Source organism: Pavona decussata, unplaced genomic scaffold, assembly GCF_977016875.1.
Source record: "Pavona decussata unplaced genomic scaffold, jaPavDecu1.1 SCAFFOLD_297, whole genome shotgun sequence".
Lineage (NCBI taxonomy): Eukaryota > Metazoa > Cnidaria > Anthozoa > Scleractinia > Agariciidae > Pavona > Pavona decussata.
Genome location: NW_028145694.1, coordinates 102501 through 125566, shown reverse-complemented (window position 1 = coordinate 125566; position 23066 = coordinate 102501). Strand labels below are relative to the sequence as shown.

The following is a 23066-nucleotide window of genomic DNA, read 5'->3' as shown; positions in this document are numbered from 1 at the left end:
ATGATAGGTAGCCAATGCGGTGCGTAGCGCCGAGTTGACTATAATCACCTCATCCAACAAGCGTCAAGGAAATAATTGTTTTATGAAAAACAATCAAGAAGTACTGCTAGGCCTTGCTGATTTCGATTTGCAAAAACAACCAGAAGACAATATTTAATGGTCGCTATTTCTCGGGCATGGTATAATGGCTCATATACAATGGCCGCTAGACTAATCAAATCCCTGGAATTGCATTATACAATGATCCAGTTTTTAATAATTTTCGTTTCATTTCATAATTTGAAACGAACAAAAGTTGTATTCAGTCTTCTCTAAGTGGACGTTGCAAGACTGTGGGAGCTCACCATTTGCAGAGAAAAAAACTGTGACTATCACCGTTGAATAATCAAAAAACATGAGGCTTTCCATGAGCAATGCCATGTGACTGTCGTTAATAAGATAATTTAAACGGGAGAAGTAACAAATGCCACAGAATTTCCCCACGCTCCATCCCGTTCAGGAAGTGAGGTGTACCTTGTTGGAGAATCCATTTGGTTTCCAACCAAAATTAATGTTTGCAGTTATCTTTATGCAAATGGTTAACGGCCTACGAATTCTCATTTAAGCAGTATTCTCCTTTGGTCGAAAAATTTACATTCGTTTTGCATCAGTTTTCTTCTAGTGGTATACATTGTTGTGGCATGAATTTGCATAAAAATTCAAAAGAGAACACATTCGTTAAATTGGCATGCATTCTTGAAAAATAATACATTCTTTAAACAAATCTTAAGCCCGCCGCACACGTGAGGAAAGAGCTGAGCAAAATGCCTCGCGAGGCAGATAGCTCAGCTCTTTCCTCACGTGTGCGGCGGGCTTTAACAACGCATTCACAAGTGTGCTGTGCTTTATTGTTAAACATTAATTGTATCATAGTTAATAAAAGGCAATGGTTATGAAGCCCGACAAACTTCTTAGTTAAATGTTTCTGTTAGCATTTTTGGCCTTGATTTGCACAAATAACAATAGATTTTAAAAGTGTTGGAGCAACTCACCAATAGAAACATATTCAACTGTAGTGTGAACATTAAAACAAAGGATTGTGCACGGTCGCGGCCCTTCCAACATGCAGCACCATTGATTTCGTGCTTGGCAAGGTTTCATAACCAGTCCCTCGATTAACTATGTATGTACTTGAAGAAACGTCTTCTCTCCTTCTCTTTTCTAAAATCGCATCCCCAATCGGATGGCGAATGAAAAATCAATACTCCAGTGTATCAGTGGAGAAAATTATAAACGTTACCACAATTGCTGGAAGTTTCATCTCGTTCTTGAACAGGCCATTTTCACGATGGCGTCGTTTACAACAACTACCAGAATCCTTCAGTTTGTTGTTTTCTCTTGGAAATTAAAGATATTGTTATCAAAACGTTACTGGGATTACAAAGTTTAAATAAAGGAAAAACGAAGATTATTTGGGTGGTTTTAGTAAAATAAAGTCATCGTGAAAATCACGTATTGATTCTCCAAACAAACTGTTCGCCAGTTCAGAAGCAACGCAACTCTACAGTGAGATAAGGAACAGCGTAAAGGATAGGGAAGTCGAATGGACTCTTAACTCGAGTATTCAGGGGAGTGTCACTGGGAATTTTGCCCTCAAGTTTGCCTGTTCTAGCGGTGCCTACTTTTGCTACTGCGCATACGTTCTGCGCATCTTGCGATGGCCCGAGAAAGTCGGGTTTCTTAACGGACCTCAACGTTGGCGTCCACTAAAACAGATATTTTTGCGCGGTTTATAACTTCGCGAGAAAAGCAGATCTTGGCAAGGGTTATTGGAAGCCGTAAAGAAAGTTGGGGGTAACTATGCTTTTTTCAGAGATAATTAAGCTTCAATTTGAGAAAAAAAAATCCATACATTGTTTTGTATTTGGCGCTTTTTTGAATTATTGCTGCTTAATTACCTCTAAAAAATGCGTGGTTACCCCCAATTTTCTTTTTGGATTCCAATAGGCCTTGCTAAGATCGTCTTTCCCCGCATAGTCACAAACTGTACAAAAATACTTCGGTATTAGTAGGCAGTTAGCCTAACTTTCTTCAAGTTCAGTTGCAGTTCATTCCGACCCAATGCATCTACGGCCAGAGACGTCTTCGTACACAGGTGCGGTAATTGATACCAAAACTGGACCATTTCGAAACGATACCATCTCCCTGACACTAACCCAAATACAGACCGTGGTTTTGGGAATGTATTAAAAACTCTAGGGAGGGGTGGGTAGACAAATAGACACATAAGCATGAATCTATTCGCAACGTCCGTTCTCTAATGGATTGATGGAAAGCGTATGTATACAACCCGTTTAATTTTGTGACCGTTAAGTGTGACTTGGCCAAAATTATTCCCAAAAGGTATGTTACTTTCTTGGAAAGCTCTAAATCAGTTATTAATAGTAACATGAATAAAATTATTTAAAGGTGTTTCTTGGGATCACTCTTTTTCGCTTAAGTTTGCAAATTAAACGGAACGTAGCTTTGCTTTGAGCCCTTGCAAGCGCAAGCACAAGAGTCCGTTTACGATCTGAAAAATTCTCCACAACTGATACGCTTGCGTTTGTATGCACTGATTGGGTTGAGGGAGCGTTATTGGGAAAGATTACACTTAGGTGGTGTGGAGCAGTGAGATCATTAATCTCGTTCCCAGTTGTTTTGTCTTCGGAGAAAACATCTGGTAAAATCAGTCACTTTCTCCAATATGATTGGTCAATGAAAATGGCCCGATGCGACGCCCGATGCAAGTCGCGTCAACCATTTTCTCGCGACTTTTCAAATGTTCTGCTTTGCTCGCGCGTAGGCACAAACCTGACAACTGAATTCTATTTTAACAATAGGCCATCTCCGAGGCTAACCGCAAAGCTTTTCATTTGATAAAAAGTTTTGTTTGCATATGAATGAAAAATAATTTTCATATAAACAATAACTTTACACTTAGCCTCGTTTTTACAATGAAGTTCAAAGCAACTCGGAAATTTTAAAAGCAATTTTTCAAAGCAATTTCGGAAATTGACTCAACTCGGAAATGGCCTATTCTGTCTTTCTGTAAAGTGATTTTTTGTATCGAATTAAACGTAACGTTTCATTAACCAGCGACAAATGTTCTTAAAAAAAGAAAATTGATGCCTATCAAAATTTTTGCATTAACCCGTGCATTAACTTCTACGAGATTTTGTGATCACTCCAGCTTGATAGAGTTTAATTAAGCTAAAAATAATACCGTGAAGAATTGTGCTAAACACATTACTATACTTCTGTACGGCTTATGACAGACGGTTTGATAAAAAGGTAATGACCCAATCTCCGTGGTTTCTCAGTAATAAAACACACATGATATATCAACTACCATACAAGGAGACGGAGGAAAATTTGGATCAGTTGATAACAAGTCGTAAAACCAAATAGAAGAAAGATTCTCGCAGTTAGTACGCAACTTGAGAAATTGCAAAAAGAAAGCCTGAAAAAAATTCAGGCTTGAGCAGGACTTAAACCCATGACCTCTGCGATGCCGGTGCAGTGCTCTACTAACCGAGCTATCAAGCCAGCTGGGAGCTGATCAAATTGTGAGTTCGTGATTACCTAGTCCCTGTACGGCTTTCTCCCAGGTCCTCACGGTCAATTTGTTCCGGTGACGTATCCAAGGCGAACGGCCGGAGAAAGCCTAGACAAAAACAGACTGCGCATGCGTTTGTTTTATTTTTCTTCGCACCAGAAAAAATTGAGACATTTGTTTCAATTTTTTTTATTTTTGTCTAGGCCTCGCTTTTTCGCTTGGACCACGTGACCCGAAACAGATTGAACGAGATAAAAACAGAGAGAGGCCTAGGAACTAGGCAAAGTTCGTTTTATACCCGTAAAGGATAAATAATATGCCAAAACAGGTGTCGGTATATGATGTAAACAAGAAATTGCGGCCAATTTCCAAAGCACTGCACCGGCATTGCAGACGTCATGGGTTCGAATCCCGTTCAAGCATGAAATTTTTTCAGGCTTTCTTTTCGCAATTGCTCAAGTTGCGTACTAACTGCGAGAATCTTTCTTCTATTTGGTTTTACGACTTGTTATTAACTGATCCTTGTTATCTAACTGCGAGGATCTTTCTTCCATTTGATCTTTCATCCGCAGATCACAGTATATGTTTCATATATTTACATTCATTTAACGTGATCGTAAAATGTTGTTGCACTTGGCTGTCTTTTAAGGCTTGGTTGACTACCATCAACATCATCTTCCTAGGCTTTCTTCCCAAAGATGTAATTTTAAAAATCCATGTCGGGCTACATTCGAGATAACTTTTGTTACGCCAGTAACAGTAGCAAGACCTCTGAAATGGCCTTGAAAGCAGCCATGTTCTTTGGTGATCACAAAATGTTATCAAATTATCAAGGTTAGTTTCTCGGAAAAACAGAGTTAAGTTGAAATGCTGGCCTGAACTAACGCTTTCCCAGAAGAATACATCGACATGAGCGATAACAAAGTTCCCAAACTAAGGATTATAACATCAATACATATCTGAAATCGCCCGAGCTCGTGGTATTTTATCTTGAGATGTAGCGAAAATGGAATCCAAATGTTTCCTGCAACCGACTGTATACTCCCTACAAACGCTGTTAACAGGGCAAAATGTGGAAGAAGCACAGCTAATGTTAGCGACAGGGTCACCAGTAAAAGACGGAAAATTACATCACGGACGATGATCGAAAGATTCGAAGTTATTCTCGAGAAAAACGGTGATTCCTCCAGAGATTTGACCACAGGATAAATGCAAAGTGTATACGACAATAGAGCGCTTAACACAAAGATTACACTCACACTTATGCGGATGGCTCCAGCTGGAAAATTGTTGACAAGAATTTCATCTGTGTTGAATCCAAAGGAGAAAAATCCACAGAGTGAAAGAACGAGCTTAAACAACATTGTTACGGTCTGTGCCGAAGCCAAAGCTTTACCAAATTTCGATTTATCTTTCATAATCTGCTCCACAGAAGGAAGAATCGGTACTACCTCATAACTATACAGAATGAGCCCTAGAGAAGTGAAGCCCCCTTCAAAGTCCCAAAACATGATCGTGCTGGCGTCCCACTGGTTTACATGATCCAGACCATACCACATTGTGATTGCTACAGTTAAACCTATTGCAAACACACTGACTGTACTCAGCCACGCAATTTGCGAGTATGATTTCAAAAATACTGTTGGTAGGACGATCACAGCAGCGCAGCAAGTCCATGCAGCTTGCGATAGAGGCACAGACGCCAGGGTGTGGGACATGAGGGATCCACAGAGAATGAGATAGGAAGATGCCAAAACAATGAACCCAATGTCTTGGTTCCACGCAAGAATTTTACCACCGTATTTGGGCACTAAAGCGTCTCCCAGTTCCTTCCAAGTGGATCTCGTGCGGATCTTTCCTCTCTCCCCATGGTTGTCATAGAGGCATTCAACTACTATCACCCCTGCGTACCAACAGATGAGTGGCATGACAAACAACGAGATGACCGCCGTGATTCCTCCAATCTTAATTGCATACGGAAGGGATAAAAATCCGATTCCTTCGATATAGTTAACCAAGTTCATCGTTGTTTTCCACGAGGAAGAAGTCCCCTGGATAGAGACGTGCTCATCCGTGCCCATGTTGACGTCATCGTTTGTAGAACCGTGGGCATCAGCATCATCTGAAGAACTGTGCATATCCGCTTCGGAGGACTGGAGCTCAAGAATGATTTCCTCATCGCCGTCTGATTGTGAAATGGTGCAGTTAATTGGTCTCATCGCAATGACTTGGTTGAATCTAAAGGAGAGAAAATGACTCAAAAATAAACTGAAGTATTTCTGGCACGCTAAGAGTAGCCAGGCGGGCCAGTCCGTGGCAAAATGCACCTTAAGTTGTTGTTGTTTTTGTTGTTATTTTTTAACTGTTGCGGTAGAGATGCAACCCGATGTCCCAGTCGGGAAATGCGTTAAGTTATTTACTCAGGGGCTCCTAATAGTCCCTTTTAATTTGGTGGAATACCTTTTCGGAAAGACATTACCCGCCACAGAAATTCGGACTACATTGTGAAGAAAAACTAACGTTTTCTTTAGCGAGAGGTGACATGAAACACTGATCCCTTTTTTATTTTTTCAGAAGGGGTAATTGCGTCGCTAAAAGTGCAAGAAAATTGCAGTTAGCATTTTTGGAAAGCCAACAACAGCTCTTAAATTCAGGCAAGAGAGAATGAAGGGGCACGTCATGACTATCAAGAGAGCATAAATCCTCCCTTGACTCGCGAGATAAGATTCAGGTGCCTAAATTACTCGGCAATTTAAATTTCCAATCACATCAAACTATTACTAGTGGCACAAATACGCCTTTTAAAAGACCATAAAATGATGTGGCAAGACAAGAAACAACTTTTTTTAACCATTTTGCTTCAATGTTCTCGCTGCCTTCTCCTCTTTGCCAGCGAAGCCCACGTTCTGCTCCTTTCATCTGTGAACCATTGAAGGAAATGAGCAGTTTGGGATTTCCACGATACGAAAAGAACCTTCGCAACACTTGCAAGAAAGCCATGTTGCTGGCATCGGTGGCGATTTCACAATGGACGGCTCTAGTGTTAAGGCACGTAAAAATGACACCATAATGCTTTTCGGTCTTGTTTCGCCCAACTTTCACCGTTATTGGACCGAAGTAGTCGCACGATGTGTACAGAAACGGTAGCGTAAGTGGCTGTTGTCGGCAGCTGAGCAAGGTGACCATAAACTGGGTTTCGGGTTTCGCTTCTATTTCTCTACAGAAGGTGCATGACGCCAGTCTTAAGGCTGTGAATTTGACTGAATTTCCCCCACTTGACAGGACAGAAAAAGGATTGTAACTGCGGGTGTCTCCCTTTATCCAGGCCAGGACCCGACGCGGCTGTCAGAGGAATAACGGACTTTCTCGAAGTTGAAACGCGACTCTTCTGTTATGTTCTTGCCCAGGCGGCTGGCAATTACGGCTGCTTGCAATTCGAGGCATGGGATGGTTAATTTCTTTAAGGGAGCGACTCGGGACTTTGCCGCGACAAACCGAGCACCAAACTCTCCATCGGCTTACTTCCATCTGATGTACGCACACGCACCAAACGCCAACCTTGAACATCACAGAAGACAACTAAAATGGGACTACCCGATAGCATCGTGAGGGGTAAGGCATCGTGGGAAGTGGACGTTGTTAAGGACCATCATTCCTTCGAACAGATTCATCCATTTCCTTTCCACTTCCACTGGCACTTCGTCGTCCCAACCGAGTCCGAGTTGCCACAATTCTTGTAGTGCAATTTCTGGTGTCACGAGAACAGCGGCGTCTGCTCCAATCGGATCAGAGATCCACGCCAGCTTGCTTAGGATTCGACGTTACGTCAACTTCACCGGAATGTAGGTTGAAGAATCTTTCAGATTGGTTAATTGCAATTTGACTTTCAGAGATAACTGGTCCGTTTTCGGGAGCCAAACAGTTCCTGAAACCTTTTCTGAGTGACTTAGTGACTGTCTCCTCCCAATATAACTTCTTCTGGGCTCTCTGGTGGGCTTATTTGTGCATTGGATAGCCACTTTTTCGCTTGAAAACCACCATCTGCGAGAACTTTGTCTATGTCCGTTGTCAGTTTTTTGGCTACATTTGCATTGGCGAGTCGCATATGTCATCGACTTAGGCGTTCCTGATAATGGCTTCGGCGGCTTCTGGTTTCTCATCTTGTTTCAGTTTTGCTGTTTTGTGCATTGCTTTAATGGCCATTGTGGGCGCCGGGCGATCTCTGAATGTGAGCACAGTCTTAACATAAGTGTCTGGTTCACGATCCGTTTCGAAGTTACGCCATAGAAATCTGTGGAGATGCTGATCAACTGGATGTATAGCGACCATATGGTACATTTTGGTGATGTCACCACAAACAGCAACTGAATTTTCACGGAATCGTAAGACGACACCAAACAAGTTGTTCAATAGGTCAGGTCCTTTGAACCAATAATCGTTTAAGGCGTGGCCATTGAAGGACGCTGAACTATTGAAGACGATCCTGACTGGCGTGCGTGTTTTTTCTGGACGTAGTACGCCATGATGTGCGACATAATGAGCCGGCGCTTTCCAATCTTCAACTTCTCTCTTCGTCAGTTTTCTTTAAATTTCTTCCATCTCTTTGACTTGCTTGTCATACTTATTGGCGTAATCGGGCTACTTCAAGAGGCGTTGCTCGGTAGACTCCAGCTTCTTAAACACCTGTGGATAATTGTTTGGCGAACAACTGGGATTCCTTTTCCATGGGTATTTCACTGTCCACATATTTCTTTGCAGCTTACACGATTCTTCTATAAGCTTCAGTTCGGCTCGCTCTTCTTGAGACATCTTAGCAGCTTCACAAGTGCAAGGTGAGACAGGCACTCCCATAGATTCCGTTTTCCAGAAATCAGTGAGGTCAATGGGAGTGGTGAGGCGTACGAAGAGAACTTGCTAAACTTCTGGTGGAGCATTTTCGGAGTTGCACCCAAGAACGACCCAACCCAAAGGACCTTTGCGAGCAACGAGGCCTTTGCTCGTTTTGGTCTCTCCCACGTGGAAGTGAGGGTAATTAATTCCGATCTAAAGATCAACGGGTCCAGCGTCTCGATGCAGTTCGTTCAAAGGTATACCAAAGACCCTTGCGATGTAATTGTTGTCTTCTCCAGGCGTGTCTACTGATATTTGGGGGATGCCCACGGTTTGTATCGTTTGGATCACTTGGCGGCCACCATCTTTATACACTGGTACTTTGAACAACTTTTTGTCGAGTTCTTCAACTCCATCGACTTTGGTGATCACGATTTTGACAGGCTTGCCTTCTAATCCGAGCTCTTCGGCACATGCGTTTCGAATCAGGCTGACTTGTGCCCCACTGTCTAAGAAGATACTGGCTTTCCTCCTTTCACCGGACGAACTTAAAATGGTTGCGGTGATAACAGGGTAGGGCTTTGCTTTTGTCTTGCAAAGGGGCGATCGGTAGAGTTTCGGTTATTCTCATGAAGTAGCTTGTGTTGTGGTCGTTTGCACAAAGTACCATCGCTTTTCCTCTCGAGGCATTGCTTTCGCATTGCTTTCGCTGCGGACATGTCGCACTTGTATGACCTCTACTTCGCTTCAGACATGCGAAACACGCCCTTTGCTCCTTGACGACTTGCCATCGCTCATTGGGTGACATCCCTTGAAATCTGGGACATCCGTCGACACGTCTTCCTCTTCAAATATAACACTGATTCGTGGCTTTGCTGCCATTTTTTTTTTTGGGGGGGGGGGGGGGGGGAGTTTCCTGTTGGCATTGGCGCTTATCGTGACAGGCCTGCCAATGTGGCTGTTAACGCTATCGTTAGAAAAAACGGTATGGACTAAAAGGCGGGTTTGAGAGCCAGTATTGCGGTTAGCAGCACCGGAGCGAAGGCGAACAGACTTTCTCCATCCATTTGAGAAGGGTTGCCATAGATGGTTCCAGCTAATGTAAATTAATGTGTCGAGCCCAGACTTTGGGGTCGTCTTTGGTCATTTGTCTTTTTTGATCAGAGAGATGACATGTGTGTCGTCGATGTCCTGGGGGCGCTTTACTTCCTTTAGTATGTTGTAGGATTTTCTCACAAAGTTAACCAGGTCACAAAAACGATGATCCTCGCCAGGTTGGATGGCTTTGAGTCGTTCGAGATCGGCGGTTACTGTATCGGATACGATTCTTGGGTCACCATAATTTTGATCCAAATAATTCCACGCGGCTTTCAGATCGGTGCTGATGCCTTCCACTAGTTTTGCTGGTTCCGGACCGAGACAAGAACGGAGAATTGTGATGGCGTCACGTTGTGAGCAGTGTGCTTCGACGGCGTGTTGAAAGTCGGTTTTGAAGATAAAATATCTCCTGACATCTCCATAGAAGGTTGGCAATTTTGTCTTCTCGTGTCTGATGAAAAGTGGCTTTACGGGGGCTTGGAAAATTGGACTGTTTTCTACATTATCGATCTCCCCGGCTGGCTTGTGACTTTCGGCTTCATCGGCTTCCTTCGCGCTGGCTAAAATTTCGTCATCGTTACCTTCGTTTTCAACGATTGCGTTACCCTTAGGGTAATCATTGGGTCATCAATAACTACCACGCTAAATCTCGTGTAATCAGATGTACAATCTTCTATCCAACTTTCGACCTCGTCGTATTCTTCATCGTTTAGGAACATCATGTATTCTTCGTGATCGCCGAATGCGGCTTTGACTTCTACCCGGGAGGGGGGGGGGGGGGTACTCCTCGGAATTCTCGATAGGGGTGTGCCGCCCGGTTCTCCAAATCCTGACGGTATTTCAGACCAAAACATGCCATTTTCCACACCCGTTTTAAGACCTGGTCTCTAAAATCCAGACCCGTTTTCAGACCTGACTTGTAGCGTAATTAAGCTTCACATCAGCCCCGAAATCAAGAATTGGTAAAATTTACCCGAAATTCAGCTCGAATGATATATTTTAGATACTTCTCTTTCTCTACTATTCATTTGGAATTGAAAAGACAAATACGTTTATACTCTCTCGTGGTTCCCTTCAAAACCATACACGATTTAAGACCATAATGGTCAAAATCTATACCCGTTTTCAGACCAAAACGGCTGAAAAATCATACCCTTTGGGGCGGCACATACCTATATAGCTTATATAGGGGAGTACCCCCCCCCCCCCCGGGACTTTTACGAACACGTCGAGGATTTCTTTGGGCGGGCGCTTAGCATTTAAGAATTGTTTTTCGGCCTTTAGGTATCGTGTAAATCTTCCTTTGGCGGCTCGACGAACATTCTTGGCTTGTTCTGCCATGACGAACTTGAAATTCCTCACCGGCAACGGCAGAGATCTTCAGATAATGGACCGATGAGGAACAAGAAGCGGCGATTAGTAGAGAACACGCGACTCAGGCTTAGAAGTTTCAGTATTCATGATTCAGTGATGACACACAAGGCATTGTGTTTCACACACACATATATACACACAATCTGAAGCTATAATAAAGCGAAATCATAATTATTATCTTCCTATATTTGAGCAGAAAACAATGACAAAGAACTAGAACGCGTTGAAATGTCATAGACTTACATCTGTCCAAGCTTAAATACTAACGGCAAAAAACGATACAGTGTCGGCATTGACAAAAACTAGGGTAAATCATTGTCTCTGGTGAGTGATATGAAACTTTTTCACCACACTTGGTCTTACGGAACTTAAGGGTTAGCGCTCGACCCAGGTCTCTCTGTTTGTCAACAAAACAGTGATCACGTTCCTAGAGCCGCTTTTGGAACCCACTTACTTAAATCATCCATAAACCTAAATAATGGACTGTCACTGAGGCATCAATTAAGTCGAATATGGACGGCGCCAGTGTGACAGGTAGAATCAACTCCGGCACGGCATTTTTCATTTCATGTTTCAAAACCTTCCTAGCACGACAGTACCTTCAATATGCAATAATTGAGTCGGAGAACAAATAATACTGCTTCCTCTGTTAAAGCACAGAACCCCCTCATTTTACCTGTTCGACTCAGGTCCACTGGACATACTTTAGCAAACCCTTTTTTTTTTAAGGGATTACTCCAGTGTCCTTGTTTTTGATGGAATGTTAATCATCTGGATTACGTTTTCAAATTATTTCGTCTATGCCGTTTAGCCGGCATGCACAAAGGCAAGGAAAAGAAAAGAATTGCTCTCTTAAATGGGAATGGGGTAAAATTAGAATACTAAGAACAAATGACCTGGTCAACTGTGTTGATGAAACCAATTATTCGTATAATCGGGGTAGTCAGAAGTGAGATTAACTCTAGAAATTTATTTTTTGGAAAAGAGTGGAGATTGAGTGAACTAGTGTACTTCTTTTTACAATATATTCTAGCGGTATACCAGTATACCGCGAGAGTTTAATTAGCCACTTTGGTCGCTGATACATTGAGGTATGTGGAGTCCTCTAAAGAACTGAATTAACTAGAACACGACAAAACTTCAGTATGGAAAATATGTCTATCCACACTAAGCGTTTGATCTTTCATTAAGTCTCAAGGGAAAGAAACTTCCTCGATTTAAATTTAGTTTAACTAATTAAGTATTTAATGAAGCTATCAGAATTCCCGTTACGACTGGGTGACATCGACAAAGAGCCGATAAAAACAAAAGCGACCTTCTACAATACTTCTTTCATTGGAACAAGAGATCAATATGAATGTGCTGACGAACTTCATTCGAGTTTAAAAATTCACAGCAGCACATAGGTTCTACTTTTCATTGGCAAAGTGATTTGCAGTGTAGAGAAGGAGCTACTTTGTAAAGAAACTGTGGTGTTGCGTCGGTGGGAGGGTAGAGACGAATCAGTGTTTGGTTTAATCAACAGAGTTGATAAGTAATTTAGTCACCGAGAATTTCAAAGCTGAGGTTTCGAGTGCTAACCCTTCACCAGAGCGGATCACAGTTTGCAGTGTATTGAGTTGTTATGATGATGGCAGTGTAATTAAAAAAGTAAAAGCAAATGATAGGCTCATATTTGGTTTACCATCCAGTCAAAAACTATTTAAGGTATGAAGTTATTACTTGCTTGAGTTTAAAAATCTGAAGCTCGGCCTATAGCCCTCAAACTCGAGGTTCTCTCTCAAGAAATATCTTGGAAGGTGTATACTAGCTAAGGTGTAAGAAATACGTGTACTCCTCAGGGTAGTGCCGACATTAAGCGCTTAACCGAAAAGCACGGGAAAAGAATGCTGCAAAACAATTGAAGTGAGAACTAACCGATTTCTCCTCAACTCTTCTATTGTACATCCGCTAAAATTGACTGTTGCAAAAATAATATTTCTTATTGAAGATTGAACTTACCTTCTAGATATGTCGTCGCTAGATCCTCAAGAAAATAAAAGGATTTGTTATCATTATGACTACATTTAATATCATTGAAATGCAAATGTGACATGCTCTAACTAAACCAGGCCAAACAAGCAGACAACCTTTATCTTTATCCAACAGAGCGCAGCTTAATTTATTTTTAAAACCGAGTGAAGTTCGTCCTCACAATCATATTGATCTATTGTTTCCAATGGAAAAAGAAGTATTTTGTGCTAGGAAGGTTTTGAAACATGAAATGAAAAATGCCGAGCCAGAATTGATTCTACCTGTCACACTATATGGCACCATCCAAATTCGACTTGATTGATGCCTCAGTGACAGTCCATTATTTATAGGTTTATGGATGATTTAAGTAAATGAGTTCCAACGCCCCCGGAAATAAAAATGTTCTTTGTTTCAAGCTTCTTATGGTCACAATTGATTAATAGCGGCTCTTTTAATTAGCAAAGAACGTGATCACACAGAATAACTTCAGGCAATACCTTAAATTCGAGGAGCAAAATATTGGTATCAAGTTCGAAGTGTTAACTGACGGCGAGAAAAAAAATATCAAAAATTAGAAGACCTTGAGGAATGTAATTTTGGCATGACCAACTCAATATTTGTATACCATTTTTCTGAGGCATGAGGCTGCTAGGGGTTGATAACAATTCCTTGCACTGCTTAGGAGTGTTATTTGATGCGCTCGGAAGCTTCCCAATAACTAGCGAAAATAGTTCGGCAGCAAGGAGACAGTTTGGTGAAATAGACTTACCGTATACATACGCTTTTTCAACTGATGTTTAAGGAAAAATTCCTACCCTCTGAGAGTACGAAACAGGCCATTTGGTAGTGATATTTTAAATGTTAAAGTATAGCGTGGCTCTTTGGGCAGTAAGTGGAAATATGGAAATTTTTTAACTTTTGGAAAATCACGAGCGGCACTCAGGTTGAACTAAAAGAAAGATCTGGTTACGAAACATAATTCAAAGCATACTTTTGAAAAGAAGGTAATCATTGTTTAGATTTGCGGCTTTGACCAAACAACAATTGCATATGAAAACCTTGGTGCTGATTAGTTGATTGCGAATGTGATTTGTAGTGAGTCTGAATCGTAGCAGACAAACCCGACTGTTTTCCTGTTTTGACATTAAAAAGAGCTATTGCGAGTACCACCGCTTTATAGCTTTGAGTGCACGACGCTTTACAGTAAGTCTTTTAGTTCAGAGCCAGAACTTTTACTCTGTGCAGCGCCGGATGCGCCATGTTTACAGACAAACGCGTCTTTTGCTATTTACTAGGGCAAAACTAGTAGGGGTCCGCTATTTCAGCACCTCGTGAATCTCGTCATATTTATTCGATTTCTTCGCATCAGTGAGTATCTTGAAGCGAGATTTAATTATCAAAATAAACGCTGAAAGCGATCGACGGTTCGACCGTTCAACGGTCCGTACTAAGTTCGGTGTTAAGGGTAACTTAGAATAAACCCTGCATATTAATATGCAATTGTAATGTCTTTGAATAACTAAGTCGCCAAAGTGCACGAGAGTGCGAAAGTATTTACAAAGAAACATTAAGAAATAGGGGCATAATGCATAAAAAGCTAGTAGAATAAATAACCCTACGCGAATCCCATGATGACAAGTGATTTTATAGTGATAAAAACGCTAAAAGGTGTAGTAAGAAACAATGAAGTATGGGATAATTAATAAACAACTTCGCGCGGTTAGAATCACATTGTTTGTTAAGCTTTGGTTTGAACTCACGGATGAAGAGCATCTTAAATATTAGGCATTAGAGCTTGTGCTGATATTTCCTCAGGAGTTTGAAGTTCCGTGCATGCAATGTATGTTCTCTGGCTCCTTCAAGTTCCATCCAGGATCCCTCGAACAAAACACCATCCTACAATTTATGGAGGCGTAGATTTTGGAGACTTGAGTGTCCGCAACTACAAGTTCCTAGAGAGCGAAAAGTTCCCGTTAGAATCGCCATCGCACGGAAACAACTAGGTGATCTTAGCACCGGGGCCGCAAGTTTGTGGGGGGTTCTGGAGCCATTCTCCCCCAGAAAATTTTGAAATCTAGAGGCTCGGAAATGGTTTTTTCAACATTCTCCATGAGATATTTTCCGTCGAAAAGTTTCGAACAGTTTTTGTATAAGGTTGTAGCTTTGTAAATCCTCGTCACAAAATAAAGCAAGTACGATTCAAACACTACTTTCATCTAGTGAATACTTTTATGTATTTTACGTCTTTTCTCAAATAACTTGTGAGGATGAATCGAATTAACGTTAACGGAAGTACAGCCGAACCTCCCTTTGCGACCACCTTTTGTAAGCGACCACCTCTCATTAGCAACCACTTTTTCCAAAATACCAAACGTTTTCAAGTCAAATAACTATAGATGAAACCTCTAGTAGGCGACCACCTCTCGAAAGCGACCACTTTTAGAGATGATTGTTTAAAATTTTCAATTATTTTTAACCTCTCGTAGGCGACTACTTGACACACAATCTGGTGTATTTCTCACGTGCGGAAATTGAACAATGTGTCGCCTTAATATATTGGCCACATCATTACAGCGGACGCCGTAAACTCACAGTCGGAGCTAACGGAAGTTTCTCCCGAAATAGCTTAGCATTGAAACAATTAATAAAATACACATGCACTATACTGTACACTGAAATAAACGATCCCTCGCTTAAAAATGACTCTGGAATGACAACAAGAACTGTCACTAACGGTAACTAAATTTCATAACAGCTATGAAATGGCGTTTTACAACATATTATTACAAGTTTTGATCCATATTTCAATATTATGAGTCGGTAGTTCATTGCAGTTCATTGTCATTGGCACTCTCATGGCATCACTTATATTTCAACACAATAATTAATGAAAATCCGCCACCGTGAATTTCCCCAAATTTCTCTTTCTCATCCAATGATAATCACGCTTTCATAAGCGCCGGCATGCCGCAGAATTCTGTAGTGATGATTTATTTACTCGTGACTTTGGCTTCCCTTCAGAGCCGATCACGTCAGTGGAGGTGATTCGGATTTCCCGATTCATATTCTGTAACAAAGTTTGACAAGTGATGACTTGTCACTGATACGTAACATTCCTCCATATGATAACTGAGACACGTTTATTACGACTAGATGACATAAAGTGGAAAGCATAGGTGACGAAGCCTGGAGCGCAAACAGATACTCCAGATAAAGCTCTCACAAATCCTTAGAAAAGTTTTCTAAGGATTTATGAGAGACACCAGGAGGTACTTACAGTACGCGATGTTTCCGTCCTCTCATATGCCTTGAAAGACAAATCTTCTGAAATCCCCGGAAGATGTCCAAACTGTCGGGCATTTCTGTACATGCAAACAATAAGCAAGGAACCGCACAACGAAAATACTGCAAGTATACACAGGATCTGTAAAAGATCTAATCAGCCAAAAATATAAATGACTCAAATTTCTGCAAGGCTGATCGGACTGCGTAGAAAACTTGAAACACGACAGCGACATGATAGAGACCAAGCCATGAATCAACAGAATGCGGCAACCGTGGACAGCTGTTTCGAGCTGGTTGGCTCTCGTCAGCACGGTGAAGCACAGCAAAAAGTAGAACAACCAACGCGAGTCGAGTGGTCTACCAAATGTACGTGGTAGCCGATTTCGGATAGGCCCAAATTCAGACATCCGTCTACGTCATAGCGCATGACTACGAACAATGAACAAAAGAACTGAAATATCATGTCGCTGTCGCAATAAGTACATTTCTGTACTTAAGTGCTTAATTATGCGCTTAAGGACGGTGCCTACTATTGTTACTGCGCATACGTTCTGCGCATCTCGAGATACTCGGGTTTCCAATGGGTGGTGCCTACTAATACAGGGATATTTTTGCGCGGTTTAAATCTATGCGGATAAAGCAGAACTTACCAAATACTCTTGGTATCTCAAAAGAAAATTGGGGGTAACCATGCATTTTTCAGAGATAATTAAGCGTCAATTTAGGAAAATATCCCATACATTGCTTTATATTTTAGCTTTTTTTAGAGATATTGTTGCTTAATTTTCTCTGAAAAATGCGTGGTTACCCCCAGTTTTCTTTTTGGATTTCAATAGCCCTTGCTAAGATCTGCTTTTCCTGCATAGTCATAAACCACACAAAAATACTTCGGTATTAGTAGGCACCGTCCCTAAGGACAAGTCTCGCCCTTTGTTACTTTTAGTTTAGAGCTCATGAAACTAATGAGGTTCAAAAACTCGGTTAAATAAGTGGCGAAAGATTTCTTAGCCTCAACACTGAATCCTGTAAGGTAGAGCCTGGTTTCAATGGGGTTAACCGTTAGCCGCCAAACAGCCTAAAAGTTACCGCGAACTGTCAAAATGGGCAATTTTTACCGTAAAAAGCAGTTAAATTAGCCGTCAAACGGTTTCAAGTTCTTCCAAATATCACCATTTCACCTGCTCATCCCGGACTTCTGGCTCTCAAAGTGTCGTTTTAACTCGCTAACCGCTTCCATGTTCCAAAATATACTCCGCCCGCTATGGTCCAGTTTTGCATTTAGTTTGCGTATAAATTGACATCCCAACTAACTTCCGCCTAGAAGTAGTTCAGGTTTCAAAATATTAATTGTGATGGCGTGGAGGGCCTGGACGCGCGGAGTGGCAGGAACATTATGTATTCACAGTATATATTCTCACGTTTGGCAGTGTGTAAATTAGTATGAACGAAACGCCGAACGGACATTAACGGTAGTCCATGAATAAGCGTATAGCAGGACTAAACTGGACATTAAATTGGCGACGAGGATGGGATGAAGCGGAAGTTAAGTTCTGAGGTTTTATTATGAAGAAGTGTATCAACCAAGGCTGGATAGACACAAAGGTTTCAAGCATACAGGGATACAGGCACGTTTTCCATGAACTGACCATAGTAGACGGGATGGTATTGAGAGGAGACAGGATTGTTGTACCGGCAAAACTTAGGCAGAGTATGGTAGAGATAGCGCATGGGTAATGGAGACCTCGCCCTCGTATTCTACTGTCAGTATTCCAGATACCCAGTGGTAGAATTCGTGGGATCCACCAGCGAATAACGCAACCATCCCAGTGTTCAGGAGGGTATTTGACACATAAGGAGTGCCAGAGGAGATCAAATCGGATAACGGTCCACCTTTCAACAACCATAAATTTGAAGATACTCACAAGAAGAAGGGTTCAAGCACCGGAAAGTCACGCCAGGGTGGGCTTAAGCCAACGGCGACGTAGAAACGTTTATGCAGAGAATTAAAAAAAAAAAAACTGCACGGATCGCTGCATTGGAAGGCAAACCGGTCAGGGATGAAGTACGCAGGGGAGTCAGAGCATACAGAGCACTGAACTAAACATGCAACCACCGGGGTCAGCCCGAACAAACTCATGTTCGGAAGGGCCGGGAGTATAAGAAGAAGTACGGAGTAGGTGAGACGGTAGGATACATGGAGTGTTGTAACTGACCACACTGAAAGAAGGTGCAAGTACTTTCCCGCCGTTTGCATCACGTGTTTATCGTCGTGTCCGGTGCGCCAGAAATGGCTCAGTTCCAGAACAACCGCTGGTTTTCCTCACTCTATCACGCAATAATGCGAGTGTAGAGAGGGGGTAAGACTAGTTTGAATGAGTTGAGCAGTCAACAGAAAAGCTGATAAGATGTTTTCCCAAAAGTTGCCCTTATCCGGTATTCTGTTCCTCGACTCCCTTGTTCTATCAGTAGGTTAAGAAATTTTGATCGAAACGTGGCTGCCAAAACAGCAGAAGAGGAGAAAGTCGTTGATAAGACAGTCCCAAGGAAAACGTTGAAAGGTTTGCTGCAATGCTATGCTTTTAACTCTTACCAATTTTATTTTAATGTTTTTAAGAACCTGACCACCAGTAGGCCATAGGGTAGGCCATGGCCTACACCATATGGCCTACCCCACGTTTTGTCCACAGCCCCCTACAGTCGAATTTAATTCACACGAATTTAATTCAAGGTCCCACAAACAATTAAATTCGACGATAACGCGACGTCTAAAACGAATTAAATTCCTCTGGTAAATTAAATTCGTTCTAGATAATTAAATTTGACCGTATTGATTTCGACGCATAAAACCACCCTACGATTTATGTGGACGGAACGACGAATTTTGAAGTACTTTGTTTGTATTCATAGTATTCATACCTCCGCTATTTCACAATCAGTATTCTAGGACCATTCTATACTGCTTTTCAAACAATTATGGGTGTCACTCTATGATATACAACTGCTTTTTCTCATTTTTTCTTTCAACAGCTTACACCGTTTATAATAAAAACCTCAAAGCTACACATCAATTTTAGAATGAATATTTGGAATGTGAAATTTGTTTCCCTTGAGTTAACTCTTTCTGTTTACCTGCTAACGTGGTTACTCCTTAATTCGCTGCAGGGATCATTAATCACGAGTAATTCGGGTAAAAATCTATAACGCTCATAACATTCGTTATTTCAAAAAATATAAAGGGGCCAGTTGTCTCAACCACGAAGAGAAATAATATACAGTATATATTAAGGCTAGCCTAAAAGCGGAGCTCCACAATTATTATCATGCATTCTATCATTGTTATGCGCGGAAGAGCATTTCTGTATGAAACACATGCACTACAAAACACTACAAAATATTATTATTATTATTATTATTATTATTATTATTATTATTATTATTATTATTATTATTATTATTATTATTATTATTATTATTCAATCATTATAATGGCAGTAAAAACTTCTGGATGCCCAAATATCCTAAACAATGATTGGGCGGCCAGCCGTAGCTAATCAATGCAACGACCAAAGTCCTTACAATTAAAATCCCAACTCCTAATCATAAAGATCCTAGTAATTAATTATAAATTGTAAAACTATTTACTATCCATAAAATCTTCAATCTAGATACTAAACTTCTGTGCCTCACGATGGAAACACTTAAAAAAAAATAAATAAAAAAGTATAATAAAACGCCTAATGTCTATTATTTCAAAAGCTTAAAGCGCCTCGCAATATTGAGTGAGCTTGTGATGACTGATTTCTGTATCTGCGAGCTATTGTGTCGCTTTTATCTCCCACTAGCTCTTGAAGTGCCTTCCTGACATCTCTTTAGTAACCTCCGAGTACATCCACAATAATATTGAACTGTGTACCAAGATATTCAGGATGTCTCTGCTCGAGCTCCCAGCGTAATGGCCCGTACTTTGTTGTCTTCTCGGCATCTTTCTCCTCCCTATTCCTCCCCTCCCGACCATCGTTATTATTAGTATTAATGACATATAATTTTCTTCATAATTGCACATAAGTCAGTTTATCGTATTACTTGCCCGGGCCTACTCAATCAATACTATAGAAAATAGTATGGAAAACTGACGTGACCCAGTTCAGAAAAAGCTCTTCGGACCCTGTTGAACAACTTTCTTCATGATAGTCAGTTTAGCTTTAGTTAATAATAATAATAATAATAATGATGATGATAATGATGATGATGATGATGATGATGATGATGATGATGATGATGATGATGATGATGATAATAATAATATTAATGATGATAATAGTAATGAGGCTATGTGGTCATGCCCAAGAAAGTGTCCCGCAAATTCTGGCCGGGTGTTCTGCACTAGCTCAGAGCAAGTATTTGCTCAGACATAACATGGCTTTAAAAGTCCTGTTCTACGAGCTCCTACGTGACCAAGATCTTCTTGACGAAGTACCAGCATGGTACTCGTCAGTGATGCCAAAGCCGTTGTACAAGTCAGAACAAGTAGAAGCGTGGTGGAATGTACCTGTGTATGCAGATCATCAGGAGGTGCGAGCCAACCGGGTCGATGCGAGGGTTGTGAATCATTAGAGCAAGAAAGTCATGACCATAGAGATGAGTTGTCCATGGATTAGTAATCGAGAGAAGAAGAGCGAGGAGAAAACCATGAAGTATGGTCCCTTGAGGTGGGAACTGAAAAAGCAATACAAAGGATATGAGGTGCACTTAACTAGTATTACATTATCATGGATGTGCTAGGCGGCTGGTCAGAACAGACAGAGATTAGTGTGCGATCAGTGGTTGAGCGAAAGACTACTCAAGTCCTAGAGAAAATGCAGAAGGCGGTTTTATCGGCGACGCTGAACATTGCAAGAACTTTCAAAGTGGTAACATGATGTTTTATTATACCAAGATTGATAGACCAGCCATGAATAGACCAGCTATGACTTTTATACATTTTTATATAATTTATGACTTTTAGATATTTTTATATAATTTATATTTTTAGACTATGGCTTTTATATATTTTTATATATTTTATATTTTATTATATATGTATATATATTTTATTGATTTATTTACGTGATATTTTAAGTTTCGCTTGGCTCACAGGTTACGCTACGCGCCCTGTGGTGCTTCTTATACGGTGCATACAGATAGTTTTACTGCGCATAATAATAATAATAATAATAATAATAATAATAATAATAATAATAATAATAATAATAATAATAATAATAATAATAATAATAATAATAATAATAATAAAATTATGAATAGTCGAGTCATCATCGCAGGTTATGCCATCCAACAGGTTAAATTTACTCGCAATTTCTTCTGCTGTTAGTTCAGTTTCGGTAGTGGTGTAAAGTAAGCTTACTGAAACCGAATGGTGCAACCTATTTGCATGCAGGTTCCGTTTTTTCCAGTTATTATGAGAAGAATATTTCTAAGCATTTTTTTATGTTGAATAAATGCGTTAAAATACTTTGAAATAAATAAATCTTTCGAAGTTAATGTATTTCCACACACTCCTCATTTTCCATACTCCCTATTTTCCACACTCCGCAACCCGCATTCCTTATTTTCCATCCAGCCACAAACAATATGTAGCGACCGCGCACTGGCACCCAGCAATCAATCTATGATTGACAGCTTACTGTTGGTATAATGCCATTGGACAATAAAGAGGGTGTGCGAGGAAAAAATCCTTAAATAACAAGGACTGGAACCAGGTTTGTGAGCCCGCGAGAATGGGCACCCCCACCAAACCCATGTTTTCGCGAAAACCGCTGGGCTCTGAAATCTTGTTCCAGTCCTTGTTATCTAAGGCCTTCTGTGCGAAGAGGTGTGACAAAAAGGTCTGGTCACTGAGCGATGGGAAATGTCCTAATGTCGCACAAAAGTTTTGAATCTCTCCGTGATGTTTGCTGAGATCGCCAAATTACGGTGTTGTGGGTTTTGGAGTGGAGGGGTATCTTCAACAGTCCAGCGTTTTGGAGTTTTGAATACTACCAAGGTAAACAAATTTACCAATGAAAGAGATTCGATACCTGACTGAGGGCTATTACGCTCGAAGTGTCAGCGCTCGCAAACTGTCTGACCGGCGGAGAATTTACCGTTATGAAGTCTGTTGATAAACTAAACATTCCTTTCTGCTCCTTACGTCCACGCAGCACCATAGTTTCTTTAGAAACTAACCATTATCCATTTGTAGCGTAATGTTTCGTAACTTTCTCGTTTCTCCAGAAACAAAATACGGAAAGATTTCAGCACAAACCAAAAAACAACAATTATAATGTACGTATACACTCGTTTCTTTTTAGAAGCCCTGAGCAAAGGCTGAATATTCTTATTTTTCTGCAGGTGTTAGGCTGAAAATTTGCGTTTTAGAATGTATTTGAGTACAAACTGGGCCATACATTTAATATTCGCACCCCCCCCCCTCCCCCCTCATTGAAGTCTTTTGTGTCTACCCCGGTGAGAAATAACTTTTGAAGACCCCTTCAGAAATTAAGATGAAAGTCTGACACATTCCCCCTTAGGAAAAAAAAGAGTTCAAAGATACCAACATAAATGCCCCCTCAGAAATTACTCTTAAAGACCCCCTCCCTCCCTCTCAGATTTTCCAGTCCCTCGATGGGGTGGGGTGTGCAGATATTAAATGGAATGGCCCGTTATTACAAGTGTTTTGGTGCCTGTTGAAAGATCAAATTGTCATTAGCATCGAACATTTGGCTAGTGCAGGGGTTTTTGGTTTTATTGGCCAGTTTTGCCGTTTAGAGAAAGGAAGAATTTTATACAGTTTAGTTAAAAACATTTAATTGTATTGTATTTACAAATTTTCAACACAAAAAGTTATATT

The 23066-nt window shown here is 40.9% G+C and overlaps 1 protein-coding gene across 4 annotated transcripts in view; it reads right to left on the bottom strand.

Moving 5' to 3' along the window:
• Positions 1-860: 860 nt before the first annotated feature.
• The window catches only part of LOC146454903 (vesicular inhibitory amino acid transporter-like), a 39667-nt gene continuing 17461 nt past the window's right edge, over positions 861-23066 (bottom strand). The window contains exons 1-2 of one of the 4 annotated variants that reach the window (XM_085094934.1): positions 16170-16671; positions 861-5815 (exon numbers count right to left, since the gene is read on the bottom strand). In XM_085094934.1, coding sequence (XP_084951060.1) covers positions 4435-5815; positions 16170-16252 — 1464 coding nt within the window. In that variant the 5' untranslated portion in view covers positions 16253-16671 and the 3' untranslated portion in view covers positions 861-4434. Of the gene's footprint in view, positions 11029-12880; positions 12986-16169; positions 16672-23066 lie in introns of those variants that run through there. The other 3 variants (XM_085094936.1, XM_085094935.1, XM_085094937.1) reach the window with 3 other exon arrangements.